We start from the raw sequence: 24,399 nt of genomic DNA, 5'->3' as shown, positions 1-24,399 counted from the left end.
TGTCGCAGGGTAAAAGCCCATAGAGTTCTGATGCAACCCCACCCTCTCCCCAAATGGGCAAGCCCCCATGACTGGTAGTGGCATGGCATCTAAATTATAGAGCCAGAGATGTGATTCTACAGAAGCCAAGGAATGGAGGTTACTTTCTCACTGAAAAGATCAAGATCATGAGATTTCTGGACAACACACTAGCAGCGCAGCCGCAATGCTCCAACTGCAGTGAGGTCAAACAAAAACTGAAAGATATCAATGTCAGAGGAACAGAGAACTACTGGAGATGGTCCAACTCAGCCATGGAAACAACACCCCAGGAGCAGACTAAGATGGAAGAGACACTGACAGAGAGGAAGACCAACAGCAACTCAAGTACAGATCTTCAGAGACCAGTGACTCGGAGACTAACTCCACTGAATAAAAGGAAGGTAACTTCTTAAACGATGACAAAGACATGTCCAGGGTCACCCCTGGCATTGCAGACAATTTGATTTCATCTCACAGTAGTTCACGTCCTGATAAAGGTAGGTACAAGGCTGCCTAAATGATAAGCCACCTTGCAAAACACAGACCTATAATTAAAGCACCTATGGAATGTTGAAATCAGCAGGGAGGCTCCCCTGACGTCGCTCCCAGTTCCTCTCTCCTCAGCATGAAGACTCGGAATGTCATGACTGACTGTTCTAATGGCTGCAATATCTTATTTATTGCCCCGGTGGGGTTGGTGGGGGTTATTCTAAACTGGACTAGTTCTTTGCCCTGTCCTACAAAGGGAGGAGGGAGGTTCACAGGAAATCACTATAGATATTTATATATCACACTGACCAGAAGTATCATACACACAATTACATCATGTATCCTGAATGCCATTCTGGACACTAGAGTTTTAGTCTCATGACATATGTGGTGCAAAACAGGCTCACAAACATATCTTGCTACTTCCAAGAGCATGTAACAGTGATACACCTAAAACAAATTAGCTACCTAACTTGGTGAACATTCTTTGCATGGAATTTCAAGGGGATGGCCCATCCTTTAAGTGCTTTCAAATATGCAGCTACTTATGACATTTGGTGTTGATGTGGCTCCAATTCAAGAATTCCACTTAATAAAAGAAGACGGGTCTAAATTCAGGAAATGCTAGAGAGGTCCCCCAACAAATAAATCGTACTCTTCATATGGTAGGCACTAATATGGATCAGATTGGGATTCCATATGTGATCACTAGGGAACAAATGCATCCACAGGGAAGATGTGCATTGGTGGAAGGTAATCTCAATGGGGACCTGATGGCAAGTAAGCATCTACGCTCCTAATTCCTCATATGCAAAAGAAACAATTGATGGACGGAATGCTGGCCAATGCAAACATTCACCCCCAGTCACAAGGATCTGGGTTGAATAATTCATCATTATTTTGCTCACCACACCACCCCTGTTTGGACCCAGCCGTATGCAAATCAGTTTTGACCCTGTTCCTTGTGGGAAAAGTCCAGCCCAAACTGCCAAGCCAGATCATCCCTGGACCGGAAACAAGCATCCTGGGACCGGTTTCAGGGCATCACCCTTCATCAGCCAGGCTATCTTGAATCCAGTGGTGTAGTGAGCACGGGGCCCACATCTGGGCATACCCTTCCCACTTAGGGCGACATATGCAAAAGAAACAATTGATGGACAATGCAAACATTCACCCCCAGTCAAAAGGATCTGGGTTTAGTCTATTATTCTTTTGCTCACCACACCACCCCAATTTGGACCCAACCATATGCAAATCAGTCTTGACCCTGTTCCTTGTGTGAACAGTCCAGCCGAACTGCCAAGCCAGGTCCTCCCTGGACTGGAAACAAGCATCTTGGGACCAGTTGGGTATGCCCAGACATGGGTCCCTTGCTCACTGTGCCACTGGATTCAAGCTAGCCTGGCTGATGAAGGGTAATACCCAGAAACCGGTCCCAGGATGCTTGTTTCCGGTCCAGAGAGGACCTTGCTTGGCAGTTCAGTCTGGACTGTTCCCATGAGGCTTGACTGGGGGTGAATGTATGATTTATTCAGCATTCCGTCCATCATTTGTTTGCGTAGCCTAATTCCTCATAGACATCATTTTTTAACCTCTTCAAAGACCAACACTTTAAAATCGGACACAATCTCCTATGACATGGGGAGAGAATTTTCATAGTGTACAAGCCACAAACCTGGACATTAAATCAACCCAAGATGTTAAATCAGTCCTTAATAAGGAATTACTGCCCTGGAAAACACCATAGAAAGGTGGGAGATGGGAGACGAAACAAAGAGATGTAGAGGAACTAACCGAAACATGAGCAATACAATTGAAGAAAATAGACTGACTTAGACTATTTGATAACCAAGAACAAGTGGAGGGACAACCCAGAAGGTGCAGGACTGGTACCTTTTGGTCCGGTTAATCAAAGAAGCATCCTCTCACCCTCACTATACAATGACTTTTTATAGCAAAGGAGAATGTGGAGTAGTCTCAAACGCATATAAATTACTTATTTCTACAACACTATAACAACTTTATTCCCACTCCTGTGTAGGCCCTCACCCTGAAAAAAATATGTTTCTTCAACTGTCATGACAATGTTCACTTCAAGAAGAAGATCCACTAGGGAGACTAAACCCTTCGCAAAATGAAAAGAGCTGACTTCTGTCTTTAAGGTATGGCTTGGAACAGTGGGGGAGCAAAACTGAACCCCAGAAATTTTTACACAGCAAAATGTACTTCATTAAGTTCTCCCACAGTTTACTGGTACGAAGATGACGTTAAATCTCATTTTCATGAGGTCATATGTCCTCGCATTAAGGTACTTCCCCGAATATCAAATTAGCAGTGTAATACAGCTCATTAAGTAAATGGACCACACTCAATAACTGAAGGCTCTCAGTTGCAGAGTATGCCAAAATCAGACAATATTCTAAGTCCCAACTGGCAGCAAAATCATTAGAAAATCGGGCAGTATCCCTAGCAACAAAGGAAAGCTCAGAAAAATCTGTGGTTCACTCCCACAATTAAGGGGGTTATATACAATTCTTGCATAGGAAATTAGCAATACTGCAAATTCATCATGGTATGAGCAAAATTATCATTTCTTTAGCAAATCAGAACACAAGAATATTGGGGGGCGTGGCCAACTGCAGACGGGAATGGCCGCACAGTAGCTGAGCTCCGATGCGCCACTCCCGAAACATCCGCCTAAACTAATTTGCCCCGGCCCATCTTCCTCCCCGAGGGGGGCCCCACGTGCAATAACTGCTGCCCAGGGCCCGAGCCAACTTTGGGGAAAATCGCGGGTGCCGCCGAGGGGAAGCTCCAGGCACCGACACTTCCGGGAGCGGCTACCCCAGCTGCGAGTGTCAGTTGGCGGCATGGGAGTGCGACGCAAGGCCGCGGCTGGGGCCTACCCCGAGAGGGCGCCTGAGGGGGCGTCGGAGCGGTCCCTCACCTTATACAGAACCAGATTTTTCCCAGCAGACCTGCGGAGCATTGGAACATGTCGGCAAACGCTCAGGTGAGGGACGCAAGTGCCGTCATTGAACTTGGCTTTCCCCCCCAGGCTGCACAGCCCCTCATTCTCGTCCACGATCACCTAGGAACCCGGGTGAGACTCTCACTGTAACCCCAGCTACCATAGCGGCCATCACACAAATCACCGCCACACTCCTATGGGTGTACTGGGGAGCCACTGACAACCCTCGCGCAAATGCATGTGCCCACACTGCGCCCTTGTACAGATTTCACTTGATCGGACACCAAACTGTTACTCACCCACGCACTGCAAAGATCACGGCAGGGCTCAGGGCCTCGCTACAGGCTGCATCGAGAACACCACCGCACAGCTGGTGACAGACGCCACCCTCCTCAAAAAACAAGTTACCGAACTACGCACTTCCCACAAGGCGATGGCCATTCAACTCAAGGAATACGAAGGAAGGATGAGGCGCAATAATGTCCGAATTCTGGGTGTCCCGGAACAGGCTGAGGGGCAAGCTGCCGACCTCTTCGTCGAGGAGCTAATTTTACAACATCTTCAGCCGCGGGGCCTTTCCAAGTGCTTCTCAATTGAACGAGCCCATCGAGTTCCCGGCGGCAGACCTAAGCCGGGGTTCCCCCACTGCCCGCTTTTTGCCCGAGTATTTATCTTTCGCGATCGCGACGCGATCCTGCAAACAGCAAGAGCCACACCCCAATTGACTGTGGAAAACAGCAAGATCTCATTCTTCCCAGACTTCACCCTAAAGAGTCCAGAAACAACGCTGGAGCTTCCTGGAGGTGAAGCGAGCGCTCAGAGACCAAGGAATCAAGTACGCCATTCTATTCCCTGCCAAGCTGCTGATCGAATCAGACGGTAAACTCTGGTTCTTTACCAGGCCTGAGGACGCATAGGACTGGCTCGACGGTTGGTGTACAGTTGGTAAGAAGTCGCATAAGTCCACACTGGTGACTGGGGATACCACAGATCGCCATCGAGAAAGACGATCTCCACCTCACTCTGACTCAAGTTCCCAAAACTCTCCTAGATGACGGTGAACACAGAACTATTAAGGGGTCCGAATGGAGTTTGCTTCACCACTTGTGATCGGCAGGGACTTGGTGTTCCGCTCTGGCCGTAGTTTTTCCCTAGGCTGTTTGATGGTTTTCTTGATGCTCTATCGCTTCTCTGGGACTAATAGTTTCTAGAACTCAGCCTTTACATACTTGTTATTTAAGTTAATTGGTAACTGTCTAGCACGTTTTACTCTAGGGGTTTTGGGTCGGGGCGAACCACCTGACTTTGTTTGTTGCCCAAGGGAGTGGGGTTGTTCATGGTCCAGGAGTTCGATGAGGGTGGGCGACAGGCACTCTGCTAGTTGGGGGTGGCGGGTGGTTTTAGACCCGCTATGCAGGGAGGCATGGTGGGTGGGGGGGGAGGTGTACACAGGGAAGCAGGGTGGAGGGGTGTTTGTTATAGTTTTCTTGTGTTTTGCATCGGTATGTAATTTTGCTCGGCTCTTCACGACTATTCCAGGTTCCCCTGTAGTTGGCAAAAACCAAAGGAAATGATGGACGGAGTGTTGAACATTGCAAGCACTCACCCCCAGTCAACTGATCTGGGTTTAATCCATCACCGTTCTTTAGCCCACTCTGCCACCCCAGTTCAGACATGGCCATATGCAAATCAGTCTGACCCTGTGCCTCATGGGAACAGTCCAGCGCGAACTGCCAAGCCATGTCTTCCCTGGACCGGAAACAAGCTTCCTAAGACCGGTTTCTGGCATTTCAGCCGTCTTCAGCCAGGCTTGCTTGAATCCAGTGGCAAAGTAAGCAAGGGACTCACGTCTGAGCATACCCTGCCAACTTATGGCGAACAAAGCAAAAACCAAAGGAAATGATGGACTGAGTCTTGAACATTGCAAGCACTCACCCCCAGTCAACTGATCTTGGTTTAATCCATCACCGTTCTTTAGCCCACTCTGCCACCCCAGTTCAGACATGGCCATATGCAAATCAGTCTGACCCTGTGCCTCATGGGAACAGTCCAGCCCGAACTGCCAAGCCATGTCTTCCCTGGACCGGAAACAAGCTTCCTAGGACCGGTTTCTGGCATTTCAGCCGTCTTCAGCCAGGCTTGCTTGAATCCAGTGGCAAAGTGAGCAAGGGACTCACGTCTGAGCATACCCTGAACTGGGGTGGCAGAGTGGACTAAAGAACGGTGGTGGATTAAACCCAGATCAGTTGACTGCAATGTTCAACACTCCGTCCATCATATCCTTTGGTTTTGCTCCCCTGTAGTTGGTATATAAGCTTCATGTGCGCCGCTTCTGGCGCTCACCAATATTCTATGAGGTACTGCGGCGTCCCCCGAATCGACCAGCATATCTGGCCAGACACTTTCTCCACCGACTCGTTTGATGACACCTGACCTTACGCTCAAACTATTAACGTGGAATGTGAACGGTCTTGGTGACATAATCAAGAGGGGGTTGTACAACACTATATAAAAAGGCAAGAAATCAAAATAGTGATGTTGCAGGAGACACACTCAATTGGTAACTCATGCGGGGCCTTGAATAGGAAAGATTACCGAATGGTAGTCCACTCTGGATTCTCCTCGGGCTCCAGGGAGGTGGGGATTCTCCTTCGAAAAAACTGTCCATATATAGTCCACAACACCTGGACTGATGCCCAGGGTAGATACTCGGCTGTCTCAGGCTCCTGGGACGGACGTGTCCTTAATGTTGTATCGGTGTATGCTCCCCCAGGATTACAAAGAATGACTCTGCTTGACGTAGGTGCTTTACTACTGGAATTGCCCCTGGGTACGTTGGTGTTTGGGGGTGATTTTAACTTAACAATGGACGGCGCTCGGGACCGCTTCCCATCCCGACAAGATCGATCGAGGGGCTCGCAACTCTATGAATTTACTAATGCCCTGGGAGTGGTGGACATCTGGAGATGGCTTAACCTATTGCATACACACTTCACATTTCAATCAGGGGCACATGGTAGCCAATCACATATAGGCTACATATTTACACACACTCAGGACATCCACTCCTTCATAAGTGCCACATGTCTAGCTCGCGGGATATCGTATCATTGTCCTGTCCTCACGACTTATGGGAAACAACAAGCTAGACGCCTCGGTACCATTAAAATACAGCCGGAGGCATTAAAGATTCTACATATTAAGGAAACTCTCAGTAAAGACTCTGAGAATTATTTCGCCGAAAACGTGGGTCCGTCGATTCCGCATTGACACTCTGGGGTGCATTTGGCGCAGTAATAAAGAGCAGGGCACTGTCCTTAATGGTGGGACACAGGGTCGAGAGAACCAAAAGGGTGGTAGTGCTGGAAGCGGATATACTGGTCCTGGAGGAACAGGTTGCACGCGGCTCTGACCATGCTACTCAACATCACCTCAAAATTAAGAGACAGGACTATAGGCAGCTACTCCTGCAGGAAGCCACAATGCGCTCCCTATCTTCTAGGCATAGGATCTATGAGCAGAGGGAAAGACCTGGAAAACTCCTGGCGTGGTTGGAACGTAAGGAACAGGCTTCTAGATGGGTCCATGTGATTACTGGCTCAGATGGTATGCTTCTCACAGACCCTTAGCTGATAGCTGACACCTTTGCGTCTCATTTTGAGGAGGTCTACAACAACTCGCAATCATCGCAAGCCCCACTGTCAGCTGATCTTTTGGCCACAATGTCTCCCCGCAGGATTGCGAGGCCTTAGAAGTCGACATCACAGAAACGGAGATCCAAAAGGCCATTCAGTCTGTCCGGTCCGGCAAAGCGATGGGCCCAAACGGGCTTCCCATCTCCCTGTTGACCATTGAAGCCAAAATCCTGGCCAAACTCCTGGACAGTCAACTCCTTCTCAATATCACAGACTTGATCCATTCAGATCAGTCCGGCTTCATGCCGGGCAGAAACACCACCCGCAATCTAAGAAGGCTAAATGGGGCCCTCGGTAGACTTAATACTATCAAAGAAGACGCAATCCTATTATCTTTAGACGCCACCATGGCGTTCAACACCATCGACTGAGACTTTCTCTTCGCCGTATTGTCCCGCATAGGGTTTGGACCCAAGATGATATGCTGGATTAAACTACTGTATACTCAACCCACCGCTCACATCATGGTCAAGAATCACCCGGCCACCTTCACCCTTCGACAGGGTACGAGGCAAGGGTGCCCTCTGTCCCCATTACTCTTCGCCCTGGTGTTGGAACCCTTGGCTGTCTGGGTCAGAGGGGACCTGGAGATACAGGGGCTACGATGGTCAGCGGACCGCGAAGACCGCATCTTGTTATACGCCGACGATGTTCTCCTGTACTTGGCCTCCCCAGCACGATCCCTACAGCGAGTGCTGCATCTTTGGTGCCCACTCTGGATATCGGATAAATTTGTCCAAGTCCCAGATGTATGCGCTCTGGGGTGATCCCCCACCCAACCCAAGGGGCTATGAAATACCGGTGGCCACTCGCGGTTTTCGATATTTTGGCATCTTTGTCACCCCTGATGTGGATCTCTTTTTTTAACACAACCTGCTCGGGCCTCTCCAACGCCTCAAGTCTGACACCCTTCATTGGTGGTCTCTCCCCCTCACTCTCCTGGGTCAGTCGTCCCTGTTTAAGATGCTTGCACTTCCACATTTTCTCTACACTCCTAATACTATCCCAGATTCTTATTTTTCTCAAATAGATGGCGTAGTGCGCAGCCTATTATGGGAAGACCGTACCCCGCGAATCGCAATGTCCAAAGTCACTATGGGGTGGTATGATGGGGGCATAGCTCTGCCCGATCTCCGACTCTATTATCAGGCTTCCCAGCTGAGCGCGGTCAATAATTGGGTGTTCGGCCCCCACGACAACCCTAATTTCCACACAGACCACTGGCCCATGGGTCAGGGCAATTACAATAGGGCCCTCTACTCCAACCCCCACAAATTGACACTGACCGGCCCTACGGCCATTACGGTTGAGACTTGGCATGGAGTCATGAGAAAACTGGGTAGGCACAATCGCCTGACTAAGGCAAGTCCATTATGGGAACCTGATATCTTGGGACGGCTCAGTCAATGCCCTGGGTTCGACAAATGGGACATGATTGGGATTTCCAGGGTGGGTGACATGTGGGTGGGAGGGAAGCTTGCCTCTTTCACTGAATTCCAGACAAAGTGACAATTAGCACAATCGGAAACGTTTAGATATTTACAGATTAGCCACGATATTTCGGCAGCCTTGTCAAAAGAGCTCCCTCTCCCTGACTCCGCCCCCTTAGAGGACCGGTTGATATTGGATCCCATGGACCACAAGGCAATCTCACTTACATATAAGAAGCTTGTTAATAATCGCACGGAACCGAGCCACAAACTTAGGGAGAGATGGGAGGCGGACTTGGGTGCGGTTGAGGACGATGACTGGCGTGATGCTTTAGCCTCCCCCAGGGAGGTCGCCATTCCCATGCGGTTACGGCTTATCCAGACGAAAATTCTTCATAGAGTCTACTTCGATGCCAAACTCCTATTTCGACTGAGTAGGCGCCCGGACCAGCTTTGTCTCAGGCACTGTAACCAGACAGGTACCTTTTTCCACATTATATGGGACTGTCCGCAGATTCAGCGCTATTGGGATAGGGTCACCCAACAACTGGTGAGAACATGTGATAAGCCCATAGAGCTATCTCCCCAACTCTGCATTCTCAACATCTGGGAGGCCACAGACCTCTCCCGGGCTGAACAGGCTTGGGCCTCGATGGGCTTCATGATCGCAAAGCGTAACATCCCACAGAAGTGGGGGGTGGATGGGGTCCCGCTAATAAGTGACTGGGCGAAAGATATGGACAATGCTATGATCGCTGAAAGAACGGTGTTTAAGGGTCAGGGATGCCCCAGGAAATGGGACCATAAGTGGGGACGATGGAACAAGTCCCTGGGGGACATCTGAATCTCCCCTACGATTGAACTGAGGCACGAAAGACAAACTCTGTTGGACCAGTTGACAACTGAGATGGTGTCCCCACGACCTCCTAGCTAGCCAATACATGACTCATAGACCTATATTATCTGTTGTGTCAAGATTAACTGTTCCCCAACAGCGATGTACCCCGGTGCTGGTTGTGAAGGGCGTAATTGTGGTAATGATGACTGATGTATACCGATGTGCTGTTCTTGAAAATAAAAATTGTTTAAAAAGAGAACACAAGAATAATAATCGTCATGGGAAGACCGGATCTCGCTGTATGCAGACGATATCCTCCTCTATCTTGCCTCCCCCCGAAAGTCCCTGTGAGTGGTTCTAGACATTTTCACTGGCTTTGGGAGAAACTCTGGTTATAGAATTAACTGGAGCAAATCGCTGTTATACGTTCTACATGGGGATCCCCCCTCAATGCCAGAGGACTGTCCAATTCAGACAGTGAAGGAGGGATTCAGATACCTTGGTATCTTCATCACAACAGATGCAAAAACCAGATATGAGCAGAATCTCCTCCCACCATTGCAAAGATTCAAGCGAGATACCGCTACCTGGAAGGCTCTCCCGCGTTCTCTACTAGGACGGGCAGCACTATTTAAAATAAAGGCACTGCCACGTTTCATATATGCCCTCCAAAATTACCCGGACCTAGTCCCATCGGGGTTTTTTAAAGACATCAAAGCCACCCAAAGAGACCTACTATGGGACGGGAAACCATGTATCTCACTCTACAAGTTAACACTCGGTTGGTATGATGGGGGCATCGCCCTCCCTGACATTAGAAAATACTATTGGGCAGCACACCTTTCAGCCATCAACCAATGCACATATCGCAGTGGTGACGATCCCGGCTATGGCATGGACAGATGGATTCTCCCGGGTGGTAGTTTCACGAGGGCGCTTTATTCCAAACCAAACAAGTATCCTCTTACAGGGCCTACAAGACACTCGGTCCAACTTTGGCACATGGTAAACTGCAGCTTGGGGTGGGCCAATAAACTCACGCTCGCTACTCCTCTTTGGGATTCCGAATGCCTGGGTACACTGGGTCGGACTAAGGGGTTTGACTAATGGGACCTAATAGGGCTGTCCCACATAGGAGACCTCTGGGGACCACAAGGAGTGGCCTCATTACAGCAGACACGAGTTGGCCGACTCGGAATACTTTTGATATGCACAAGTTAGACACTCCCTTCAGGCCAACATCCCAGCAAGATCATCCCTCCCGGAGTACTCTCCTCTCGAAGATAGACTGCTGGATGGCTATCTACCAGATAAAGCTATCTCCCTCACATATAAAAAGCTCGTACATCACACTCCTGATCCCCTACTGTCATTTAGGGAGAAATGGGGACGGGATGGTCTAGAAATAGATGACGAGGAATGGCAGGAGGAACTATCTTCCCCTAAGGAAGTCGCCATCTCAGCGAAACTCAGGTTAATCCAATTAAAGATTCTACATCGGGTGTATATCTCTGGACACAGATTGGTGCTGATGGGCAGGAGTGCAGAGGGGATGTGTAAGAGGCAATGTGGCATGGAGGGGTCTTTTCTACACATACTCTGGGAGTGTCCACTAATCCAAAATGACTGGAAAAAAGTTCATGAATGTATGAGCATAGTATGAGGGGTGGAAATTCGATTTGAAGCCAGAAGATGTCTTCTAAACATTTGGAAGCCCACGGCTTTGACCGCAAAGGGCAAAACTTGGGCAACCCTTCGGAAAATGGTAGCTAAGCAAAATATCGCAACGCCTCTGGGGAGCGGTGACACCACCAACACTCAACGCCTAGAAAGAAGACATGGATTGGTGTATGACACGTGAGAGGACAGTGTATGTAGCTCATGGCAGTCCCCGGAAATGGATAGCACTCTGGACTAAATGGAACGTTTATCGGGGGAATCTGTGTGAACCCCCAAGTGTCCCCTCCCTTGACTAACCATTAACGCCTTGATATATGTAGATACACAGTGACCACCTTCGTACTGCTCACTACTACAATGTATGACATCTATGCCTGACTACAAGACTGTAACACAGATATCAGTAAAGACTTCTTGTTTACAATTACCTTTTTTTTAAAATTGTTTAAGAAAAAGATTTTTTTTTAAAGAATAATAATCGTCATTACCTTAACACATATGCACCGCTAATGACATCAGGAGATGCTCCAACTAATGTGTAACATTTAACAATTAGATAGTCTCTGAATGAATAAGACCAGTGAAGGAACTGAAAACGTGGATACTTGTTGCAAACTTACATCTGTAGCATAGAAAGTTCATTGTAATCAAAACAATACAGCAATGAAAATAAACAAATGTGACCAGAATGTTACTGTGTGCTGCAGAGCCTGTGGGGAGAGGGTGTGCGCAGGGGGGAAACAGGAGTAACAGAGATGACATCCATCTTGTCTAAGATGTTGCTTTACACAGAAATGCAGCATAGCTAAACACATTATTAAACACACTTCTACAAATCATAGGAAATTTAGATGACAGGTAATTACACTATATCAGTCTGTAGATGTAAAATCAAGTGTCATATTATACATTGGTGGTAATGCCCATGCCCAAAAATATAAACCTTTAAAACACTTTACCAACAGACAGGACTGATCTGCAATAGTGAATTTACATACATTTCTGAAGGTCTCACAAGAATGTAATGCTGAAGTACACATTTGGCAAGTCTGCTGAGTACATAAGCTCTCCCGTTTCCAGGAGGTAAACGACGGATGGAAACCAAAAATGACTGATTGCACAAAAATGACTGATTGCACAAAACCTGCTAACGTTCTTAAAGTCCGCGATGAGATGGAAAACTCAGGATACTATCATTATGTTGTGATCTTGCATTCATTCCATCAAGATGACATGTCTGTGGAATGTGGAATGTACTCTGTGAGCTTGTAGCTCAGAGGTTCCAGTGATGACTGTTGCTCTGGTCTGCAGCAGCTGTGGCTAATAAACACTCTTCATGAAGTATCTCTGCTTGATGCCCTACATTCATTTATACTTCATTACAATTTGGCGACGATCTATATCTCTGCTTGATGCCCTACATTCATTTATACTTCATTACACATTAGCAGGAAAACAATTGAAAACGAACCTGATCTTTCCTCATCAGAGACGACTGTACCATTAAACTATCAGTGGGTGAACGAAGCAAGGATGGAGCCTGGCCGAATCCAACTGTGTCTATGGACTAGCCTAGGCCCGCAGGGCATGCAGACCATAATAAAACAGAGTGCAGTTACTTTCCTCCGTGTAAAAGATTATAAATGAAAAAAAAAATGCATCTTCCAAGTGGATAAAGGATGGCTGGACACTGTGGTATACCAGACATAAATACAATGTAAATCAGTTCTTTTCTGCTTGAACTTTTGGAGTAAAACCGAGTTTATCAACAGAGCGTTTGTGCTGAAGTCTTCATTCTGCGGCCATGTTGGACTTAAACTGCGTCCCATTGAAGCCTTGTAAAATGATTATATTTATGGATTTATTTTATTTATAGAGCACACTGACATCACAAGTGGTTCCTGACGCTAGGGAGGGGAAACTGCTGAGGGAGCCAAGAACAGCAAGATTTAACATAATAAAAAAGCTTTCATTGCTTTTCTAAAGGCTAAGTCAGGGGTTCCTAACCTGGTATTCGTGGAACCTACTCAGGGGGTTTGCAACTGCTTAAGAAAATTAAGTAGTATTAGCAGACTTAGCATATCAATAATGTACATATACAAAATGTAAAAGTGAAAATTTTAAAACGCTCTGTAAATGTAAAAGATTTTCAAAGCAGAGGCTACGTCAATAGCGACTGCTACCAACGTGCATGGGATAGGGAGCAGAGGGCGGGGAGGGAATTACAAATCAAATTTAAAAAACACTTACCTGATGCAGCCAGTCAACCGTCCAGCCGCCGCCTCTCCTCCGTCCTCTTCGTCTTCTTCCTAGCTTCTGTGGAAGCAGGAAGTCCCCCGGCTCCCCTGAGCCAATCACAATGCTGCAATGCAACGTTGCGATTGGTCTGAGCACCGTAGTTGGGTGCTCAGACAGGGAATGGGAGCCTGGGCATGTTCTCCACCCAGGCTGTAATACAGCCTGGGTGGAGAACATGCAAAGTTTCATGACATTTTGGCCGGGCCGAGATGGCTGGCCAAAATGTCATGTGCACTTAGGAAGTGCCTACCACTCCCCCAGCCTCAAAACAGCCCTGCCCCGCCCCCAAACAACGGAACCAGTAGTTTAAATGAAATGATAACGTTAAATTATTATTAGGGCTCCCAGATTTCCGTTTTTACAGATTAATACAGACACAAAAACTAATAATTTTCCTGTCTGTATTTATTTTTAAATACAGAGAAATACAGAAAATCAGACTTCTTTGGATGATTTGTTTCTATTGTCAATCATGGGTGCCAGGTCAGTAGGTGGACAGATTGAGAGGTAGGGGAGATGAAAAAAGATAATTGATTTCCTAATTAGGCTTAATTAAGTGCACATCTACAGTTATTTATGCTATTCTACAATGCAATGCTTTCTGAAAACGCTATTGCACCGTATACAGCTTAAACCTTTTGCACATTCAAATGTGAGTATACATTTATCAGTCAAATAAATGTGGAAAATTACCTATAGCAGCTTCATTAATACAGAAAATACAAAATAAAAATAGATAAATACAGAAATAATTAGCAAAAAATAAATATGGATAAATACAGACGGAAATGTCGAAAAAACAAATACCATAAAACCAGGAGCCCTAGTTATTATTATTTCATAATTTTGTTTTTAATTACACTGAGAGAGACACTGGGCTATGTGTTAAGTTGGTGTTCTAAGCTTGACTCCTGGGAACAGCACAAGTACAGCAAACATAATTTACTGTGGACCAGTGCTTTAAATGGGCTGGTAGTCACCGGGACTGAGTACCGGCACTTCCAATTTCTTTTGCCGTCAGTAGCGGCCCTTCTCTGTAGCCAGGGAGAGTACCGGTCCCCTGATCCTCGGCACGGCAGGCTCAGGTTGGGTTTCTGCTCCAGTACAGGGCAAAGGCCGCTCTGCTACTGAGGAGCTTGTAATTAACTCGGCTGAAGTATCCTTTTCCAGAGTTGCTGGTGAAAATTCCAGATGTGCCCATTTGAATGTCCCCAAACTGCAGGGCGGTGAGAGGGCTTGTGTCACGCTGTGATTCAGGACAGGGTCTCTAGACTGACCCTGCACTGTCAATCAGATGCGCAGCGACCATTCGGGTGAAAGTGCCATCATGACTTTCATTTTGTGTTACGAGTTAATCTGTGTTTTTTTACATAAACACATTTCTCATGTGTTTTAATATGTGCTGCAACTGTTACAGAAGTCTCTATGTAGACTGCTGTGGACGACTGCTGGCTTCCACCCATTCATGTGCAGACAAAAAGAGAGTATGCATTAGGAGCAAGAAAGACAAAGTGGTATAATCAAGTCAAGCATATCGCTTTGTATCTTAGAAATAACATTTTGAAAAACCCTTACTTTCACATTACAATTAAAATTTAGATTTTTCTTTTTTGGTTGCGAACTTTATAAAATATGTCATAATTTGTGTATTTGTTTCATGAATAATTGTTTCTATATTGTTTCGAAGCCCAATTAGTAGAAAAGTCTGATCCTTAATGGAAGAGCATTCCAGAGAATCTTCATCATGGCAAGAAAGACCATGGGAAACATCTGGATCGAAACAGGTACTGTCGTTTTCCCGCTTAGCACTTTCCCCAACTCCATCAAAATCCGATTTTGACCAAGAAGTGGAGCTGCAACAATGAGGGCTTCTGGAATGATTCGGACTTCAGAACGCTACGCACACAAATCATCCTATCGTCTCCATAGTCAATGAGGTAAAAACAGAGTCTTGCAGGATATGAAAAGTGAAATCTCACAAGATTTGGATCTGCTTCTGCATAATTGCCTTTTCAGACCAACTTGACTCAAAGTCTTATAACAGCGATAGGCGGAACGGGAGGTGTATTTGCTTGCTTTATAACTGAGGGATGAGTTCTCTTCTGCTGGACCTCCAATAACGTGTCAAGCAGTGTACCCCTCTAGACGCGAGCGAAATGAATCCACCTTTAACACACTTGGAACTTTGGATCTGAAGCCTTCGAAGAAAGAAGAGTTGTGTCTGGTTCCTAGCGTTCTCTTAAAGTGAGCTCTCTAGAAGAATGAAGAAGAAGTAGACCAGGCTCTGCAGGCGCATCAAAACCCCAAAATCTCGTCCCAATGGAGCCAGGTGGCTGTTTAGGTTTATCAGAGCTCAGGCGCATGTGCCTCCCTCCATTTCCTGCGTGCCTGTGAAGGCATCTGGTGCCTACGCCTCGTCATCAGGAGAGACTGCTCAGCCTCTTAAAATCCTGTAGGCTCCAGGCAGGCTCTGTAGCCTAAGGATTTCATTTAGCTCTAAACAGCAGCCACAGTTCTCTCAACAATGACCATGAAAGAATAACCTCTCCGCGCCCACGATGCCCAGTATTATTCCACCTTTATTTGTGCATGCTCGGAGAAGCAGCATCAGAGGGCAAGGAGACAAATAACAGTTGCTTTTCTCTGTGCTTGCTGAAACAGAGTTCTTCATAACACTAGTAAGCCCCAAAACCCCATCCTGTGTGGTTTTCTTCAAAACCCTATGCACTGTGCAAAGAAAATATGTACAAATAGTTCATTACGAGGTTTTTATTGTATTTATTTATTTAGTAAACCTACTTGAAGTGCTATGCAAAGTTACCACCAAATGGTATTCAAGAACTATTTCAATGTTAGCGTGTAACATATCCATGGCAGTTACGTCATTCATTTGGATAGTGGAACAGTAACAGGACAGAACAATGCTAAGCACAAGACATGCTCCCTTCGCCCCAATGACCAACAGATAAGTGCCCCAAACATGAACTACCAAGTTTCTTTCCAACGTGGCATACAAATGATGGTGTGCGTTCAAGCAAGCTCACTTTACAACACCGATGTACAAGCCAGGCAGGAAGAGTTCCCACTATGGCAGGTAAGGTCACCACACTCTTACTTCTTTTGCAGGTGTGTCCAGCACTTAGTTTCTCCAATTGAACGGGAGCTTTATTAACTTTAATCGGAAAGATAGAACTTTGATATTTAGACTGAGACGGTCGATTGAAGACATAATCTATGTAAAATTAAGTCTACAATGCAATGATAAGACATTTGGCACATACCTTATGAAAATATTTATCTGAACCATCTTTAGATGTTTTCATAGCATATTCATAGATATGCTATAAAATGTGGATGTTTTCATGGCACAGCACTTACTCCATGGGCAGAAGAGAAGAAGGAACTAATTATTCTGCTTCAATGTGAAGGGGAACAGGAGGGAAGGGAAAACCAAAATAAAGTCGAATTCATATTCAACTTTCAAATGTGATAGAAATATCTGTGCCAGGAATTGTGAGCAATCAATAAACTGGAAGTACACGTTTTAATGCTGAATACCAGCTGGGTTGCTGCCTCTTTTGTAATCCTGCATTTGCCCAAGAAAATTGACATGAATGGAGATTATATTACAAAGAATGGAAAAATCTGGATCGAGGCAAGACTATAAAATAAGAAATCAAGCAAATTTATATCTAGATGTAGGTAAGAGCAACAATGGTGGTTGGCCTTTAAGATGGCATCATTACCGGTCTCCAAAAAGAACGAGGCAAAGCCAAGCTTCAAATAGGAATGGGAAGAAATAGAGAAAAAGAAAAGTAAGTCACTACCATAACAAACCCAATAGCGAGAGCTATTGGGTTTGGCATTTTGTTTTAGTCATGTTGTACAGCTGCACGGCTGCTGTTCAGCATGGCTAAAAGTAGAGAAAAAGAGTTATGATGTGGTCAACACTGGCCATGTCATATACTGCGTTTTTTTGTCTATTTCCAGGCATGCTGTTGCACAACATGACTAAATAAAGCATTGACAAAGCTAATAGTTCTCACATTGGCAAGAGTTTTAGGCTTTGTCAATGCTTGTTTTTACTGCCGGGACTGGTGGTGGGAGGTGCAAGCCACAACACAGGAGGGTGGGAAGGAGCAATCAACAATGCAGGAGGGTGGGAGGGGGCACTCAACAAAAGGTGGGATGGGGCAAGCAACAAGAGGGGAGGGAGGGAAAGGCAATCAGCAATAGGGAGGGTAAGGAGAGTGGGAGGGGCAAGCAACAGCACAGAGCAGAACGGGAGAGGTCAAGCAACAACATGTAGAGGAACGGGAAAGGTCAAGCAAAAACAAGGAGTGGGATTCTAGCAACAACATGGAGCAGGACGGATGGGAGGGAGCTAGCAAAAACACCAAGCAGTAGGTGGAGGGGGTAGATAAACAGGAGCGAGACGGCCAGCAAGAATATACACTCTTATGGATTGCTGCCACTAAAAGAAAGGTAGCCAAGGCCCAAAAGCATGAGCAGTAAAACAACACTTACTGGGCAAGGAAGCAGTACTTGGGTTATTCTCCATGGAAGGGACAAATACATGAAGAGAAAATGAAGCCGGCATGTGCCGACCAATGGGAAGGAAATGAACGAGACGATGGAGCAAACCAATGGTAAGCAATGGGCGGACTATCAGCCCCCTGTAGGCTAACAAAATGCCTCACAAGCGACAGCGCATTCATGGTCTTGGGAAAGACAGGAGAGTCAAACCACATTTTCGAATAAAAACAATACACAGACTTAAAACCCAGTGCTGGTACCTCCGCACAAGGAGACAAAGTAAATCGGGCACACCCTGACATGCATTCACCAATGAAAAGGAGGAAGATAAGAGTCGCAATGAAGCCAACCGATGGTAAATAATAGGCGGGCTAGAAGCCCCTTTTGAGGTTGTTTTTCTTTTTAAAAATAAACAGATCATCGTAAGCTGAGCAGCAGGATGCCGAAGTCCTTCGCTACACTCTTGCCTCCCTCCCCCATGACGCACGACTGAATTCTATTCAGGAGTTCTAAGGTGCAGGTATGCTGGGGTGGTAACAGTGCTAAGGCCAGCAGAGTGGCCCCGGAGCCAAGGCACAAGGAGTAAGGAGCGATGGCCTGGTGATGGAGTAGCCACAAGTATGTTCTAAGTGAGTGTTTGAATGAAATAGTGCCACAAACGCCGTAGTCCTCTACCGTCTTTGCCTGCTACAGACCACTCCAGGGTGTCCCTAAACATACCATACGTCTTGACACGCACCGTACCTCAGCAAAGAAATTAAAAAAACCTCAACACCAAGCTTCCAACAAGTACCATCTAAAACAAATACACTAAATACTTAAGGAAAAAACGTTCACCACTCAGCATGCTCATATTGTAAGATGCTGCACTTGTGCCCCCTGTCACACCCTGAATTAATAAAACCAGAAAAGGACTTTAGATTTGGTCCATTGGCCTCACAACGAACCTCAATCAGGGAAGGCGGCACCTCCCCACAAACTAAAACAAACTATAAAAGAAAATTAACGCCAGCCTTCTTGCGCTAATGACCATAACTTAAACCCTAAAAAAGCAGAATCTGGGTAAGAGATTCCCCCGGTCTCACTGTGCTTTATCTCAAAACTGTAAATTTGTACATAAACTCTCCAGCATGCGGCGGAAATAGACAGGAACCATTAACACCTCCCACTCAGCAGGGTTCTCAGATTGCAAGTGAATCTACAGGGAAACCCGGTCCTATGGCTAGTCCTGCTTGAGGGTTTGGTGGAAACACCATTTTAAACCATCAATACTTTTTAAAACTCAACACAGATTCAGGGGCCCTCTTTAAATCAGGAAGTGAAGAAGCATCTTTAGGGGCTCTTGCATCAATCACAACCTCAAGCAAAGCCTGAGACCATTACACAAGTCAATACCAACTTCCAAGGGAAATAAACCAGGAGACCAGAACTTGGGTGACACGGAGATAATTGAACTTTCCTCAACAATTGACCCTACCCATCTCCAGTTGTGCTCCTCTCCCCCACCAACATACATTTGAGAAGCCATAGTGCAACTAAGGAAACAATGGTGCAAGTGCACCGCGAACAGGACTCTGACGAATGTAAAAGGACTCTTTCAAATGGTAAAGCCTCAACCACATGGGCTACAAGTGGGTCCCCACTAAGAAAGCCCATAAGTTTCACACTGAACGATACAGATTTTAGGATTGTAGAAATATTGGAACAGTCGAGCACGGGCGTAATAATAAGTAGGGTAGTCCAGCCGCAGTAGTTTTCATGTAGGTTTATTCAAGTGTTAAGTTGTACAAAGGAAGAGCCCCACCAGGAGCAGCCTCTATGCTGCTCAGCCCGTCACCAACTGACTCAAGCACTCCAAGACTCCACACGCCAACATTCTCACACACAGTCATCCAGGCTGAACAGCATACTACAACAGGTTGCTCCCTTGAGTCAAATACCAAGTGTTCAAAATCTAACCGTGATTGCAATTCCCCAACTAACTACCATCCTTTACACATTGCCTCTTAAGTCGAGAAGATAAAGAAATTGATGACCAAGAATGCATGGCCACCATTGTTGATGCTACTGGATATACAGTTTCGGAGAGCGAGTAGATGGATGCATCTGAAAATGACGAACTTTTTAAACAAGTACAATGTAGTCAATGGTTGGCCACCAAGTAGGAATGTACATAAATCATACAGATTTATTTTTAAGTGGCTAATGAGTTGACCATTGAGAGAGGATTACTAATGAGGCATGATGTATTTATACTAACAGTTTTGTAACGAAATAAAGTATTGAAGTTAGCTCATGAAGGTCATCCTGGAGCGACTATCCTTAAGAGATTACTGAGAAAACATTATTGGTGTCTAAGTATAGATTCAGAAGTTGGTGTATTCATTGACAAGTGTGTTGAATGTCTTAGATCTGATAGGCATTGGAAAGTTTCTAAACAAGATGTGCATTTTGGTTCAAATTGCCAATGGGCCTTGGTTGAATTTACCCATTGATTTTGCTGGTCCATTTTATGCTTTAGATGAAGACGTGTTATATATCGGTTCAAATGGATTAGTATTCGAAATGGATACATTACGACTTTATTGAAACTCTCACCACTGATATGGTCATAGACTTTCTAGAAAGAATGTTTTCGATTGAAGGATTATTACAGATGTCAGTTTCAGACAATGGTACTCAATTAATTTGCAAAAAGATGTACATATTTTTGGTTAAATGTCTATCTAAGACAGAAAAAATGAGTCCATCTTTAAATCAGTTGGAGGAGCGTGTCAACAGATTTTTAAAAGAATGAATTCAAATGGCCTTGCCATTTAAATTGTGAGTAACTAAATGTCTTAGGGAAAAAGTCCACAGTTACAATAATACTCCTCATTCAGTTAGTTTTTACTCCATTTTATTTAATGAGGGGAAGGTGTGGTCGCACTCTATTGACACCTAACATTTGCAAATACCGTCCCACTAAGATGGTAGAAACTGATGATGACAAATTACATGTCAGGAATAGAATTTTACAGAAATAGGTCAATGATAAAGTTTACGATGACAAAATTCATGGAACTAAGCACAAGCAGTGTTGGGTAGGAGACTGGGTTATTGTTAAAATATCTATCCTATAAGAATTCAAAAATGAGAATCTGTGCATTTCTCACCTGTACAGGTAATGAGAGTTTCCGATAGTGTTGTGCTTTTGAGGGCCAATGGGTGGTGGAACAAAAGTGTGGTTATTCCACACCAGGACAGGACATTTTGTGGAACAATGGTGCATGTTTGGATGAAGGAACTTGTTATGATTTCATGGAGGAATAGCAGTCCCAGTGTGCTGCGTGATGTAGAAGCATTAGTGATGAAATAGAACATCTCAAGAATGTTTCGGATGTAGGTAGTAACAATGTTCCTTTTGTTGTTCAACCTGGATATGGCAATGCTACAGCTCAACAAACAGAAATTATTGATAACAATTTTCAAAATGTAAATAGAGGCACATTAGTTAGGAGGAAAAGGAAAGTGGTATTCCGGCAAGATTTAATGATTATGTATTCATATTATTTATAATGGGTTTTTTTTGGTCTCATTTGTAAAATAAAAATAAAAAAGAGGTGTTGTATAGGTGTGAATGGCTGATTCATATTAGGGGTAGGTGGAATCTTTATGTGTCATAGTAGAATGTTGTAGTTAAGTATTTATTGGGCCCATAGATTGTTGGGGAATGTTTGTTTTTTCCCCATATAGTTTCAGCGGAGGAAAAGGACTGCGCTTTATAAAACTTGTGAGCCTATGTAATCTTTGTGAAGTAAACTTCAAGACATCAGTTTTGATCGTGATGTTCTTATATCACCAACCCAAGAGCGACCATTTCTTACTTTTTTTTTTACACAAGTAGTGAACAGATTATAATTTTCCTTTCCTCATTTGTGCACAGCTAAGGCTTTTATTTTGTAGTCTGGATGAACAATAAAAATAAGAAAGAACAAGGTGTTTTTACATTCCAATCTATACTTCATGTTCAAGGAAACACCCAAAGGGCTGACTCACCTAGTATGGTTAGTGAAACTCCTCTATAAAGTGAACGGAATCCTTCTTGATAATACATTGAACACAAAGCATGTACAATGCCTCTATACGAGGGGTCCCGTCTGTTCTGCACGATGAGTCGCGTTTTTATGACGTCTGTAGGGTATGTCACAATGGTGGCCACAATGCCTGCCAGCCCTCCTGCTGCAATTGCTTTCCACTGGGAAATTTGACCCACATCGTCTATTAAAAGCAAAACAAACCTGGTGTGAATGAAAAAAAACAATTTTTAAGTAGATGTTTTTGCAGAGGTTCTATGGTTTCAGAAGGACACAATATGTTTGACAAAGAAAGTCATGCGGCATCAACGTGGATCATCAATACAAATGCAAAGGAAACTCTTTATTTAAGTCAATCACTAGACGTCTTGCACCTATTGCTACACACTGTAGGAAAAAATGGTCGAACAGCACAAGGTAGGACATCGCACTGCTATCATAACTGTACTTATTAATTTAAATCAATAGTGAGATTGTTAATATAGGTTAAATAAATTGACAGCACCAGAGTTTCTAAGAGTTTGGTGCGTGAAACTTGAGAAAGCTTAGGGAACAATTTGGCTTCAGTAGTGACTTACTGGCCAGCCATCCGACCATGGTTCATAGCTACTTCCTGAAGATTGTCAAACATGATGACGCCATTTTAACCAAACAAGGACCTGACATTTTGACCTTATTACAAGCGAATGGAGGTATGGAAATACTACAGTACTCTTCCCGATTTGTTCAGTCTGGCCAATACCAGATACAGACAAACCGAGGTCAAAAACGAAGAAGGCAGTTAATGATACAGATAGTACACCAAATGACAAACATACCTTTCGAAGTACATTCACTGGAGATTGGAAAAGTACTTGCTTACACTTACTAGTTCGTCATCTCCATCAATCTGCACAAAGTTTCATTTAGCTCAAACTTCTTAATATAACCGGATCTCATTATAAACAGAATATTTCAGTTTTATGCAAAACTCTATATTAAGACCTACAGAGATGGTGTAATTTACAAGTACTTTGGAGAGCAGGGCCAGGATCAACTGAATAAAAATGAATTAGATTTTTGTGTATGGCTGAATACCTGCCAATAAAGTTGACCCTGCCACTCTAAAGCAAATTCAGTTTGATCCATTCAAATGTATTTGGGACTCCCAAGAAGTTTGAAAAAGATCCTGTGCAGACCAGTCATGAACAGCGGATTGTCTGTGCAAGGTTTAGGTCGAAATGTTTTGGCCACAAAACTGAAAACCATCAAATGCCCCTCAAAAGGGACCGGAAGGTCTGATGTAGACATCCTGGATCAAGGTGGAGCAAAACACAGTAGAAATCATCTGAACATATTGCCATGGCTAACTAGAAGGCACAGGTTGAACGACAACACTTTTATTGATTTGTACCAAAATGGAGCAGGGATCCATTGTTGAGTATATTTAAAACCTCAGATTTCATCTTGCCAAAGTAAAAAATCTTCCGTAACCATGACTTGGCTCTGGCACTGGAGAACACTATATTTTGCAAATTAAATGAGTGCTTTAAAGGTCTTAGCTAACTGTACAGACAATCATTTTTAAAGACAATAGGCGTGATTTGATGAAAATCCGAAAAAGCTGTAATGAATACCAGTAAAAGATGTTGCTAGGGCATACCTTTCATCTTGGTTTCATAGGAATTAGTCTCATGTTTCAGATTCAAAGCTGCAAACAGAATCACACCAGCGATAAGCTTGTATCGATTTCTTTTCATTCGGATTAAATGTACCGCAGCTTGAGCCTTGTTGTAAACCTCCTCCCGTCAATGTGACACAGCAAATATATTTCACGTCCCAAAAAGGAGCATAGAGCACCCCCCAAAAAGACCTACCATTGGTTCAATCTCAGGAAGGTTAAAAAAGTTTTTGCACCTACTTCCTCTCTGATGCAAATCTTCACACAGGTCCCATTGCTCCGACACTCTCACTTTTCTTGCAACCCACAACAACTTGCAATTCTACAGGCACGGAACATGCCAGCAGTGAGCCATTAAGTCGTACAATTACCGCACACCGTACTCATCATCACTATTACTGGGAGGGGGAAATTACCATTACTGCTCTCACTCTGCACGCGGTATTGCTGTCATTATTGCATCCCGGACTTACATGATATCATGTCGCCTCAAATCCCTCCTGACTTCCCTTTTCAGCGTTGTTTCGTCTCATTCAGTCCATGTATTGAATTCCTTACCCCTCTTCCTACTTGACTTATCCAGCTCATGGAGATCTGAAGTTTATCTAGTATAAGCCATGGGTCTTTAAACCTGCTTGTCACACTAATGGCCGTGGATCTCAGGAAGAGGCCGAATAAGCACACTAAAGGGGTCTTTGGGAGGTC

The 24,399-nt window shown here is 44.7% G+C and overlaps 1 protein-coding gene across 1 annotated transcript in view; it reads right to left on the bottom strand.

The window, feature by feature from the left end:
* Positions 1-24,399, bottom strand: part of SLC25A43 (solute carrier family 25 member 43) — a 240,579-nt gene that overhangs the window by 171,449 nt on the left and 44,731 nt on the right. The window contains exon 2 of the mRNA XM_085608053.1: positions 21,997-22,238. Coding sequence (XP_085464179.1) covers positions 21,997-22,238 — 242 coding nt within the window. The remainder of the gene's footprint in view (positions 1-21,996; positions 22,239-24,399) is intronic.

This window comes from Triturus cristatus, chromosome 5_2 (assembly GCF_964204655.1).
Source record: "Triturus cristatus chromosome 5_2, aTriCri1.1, whole genome shotgun sequence".
NCBI lineage: Eukaryota > Metazoa > Chordata > Amphibia > Caudata > Salamandridae > Triturus > Triturus cristatus.
Note: the sequence above shows the minus strand (reverse complement) of the source record. Positions and strands in the feature narration are given on the sequence as shown.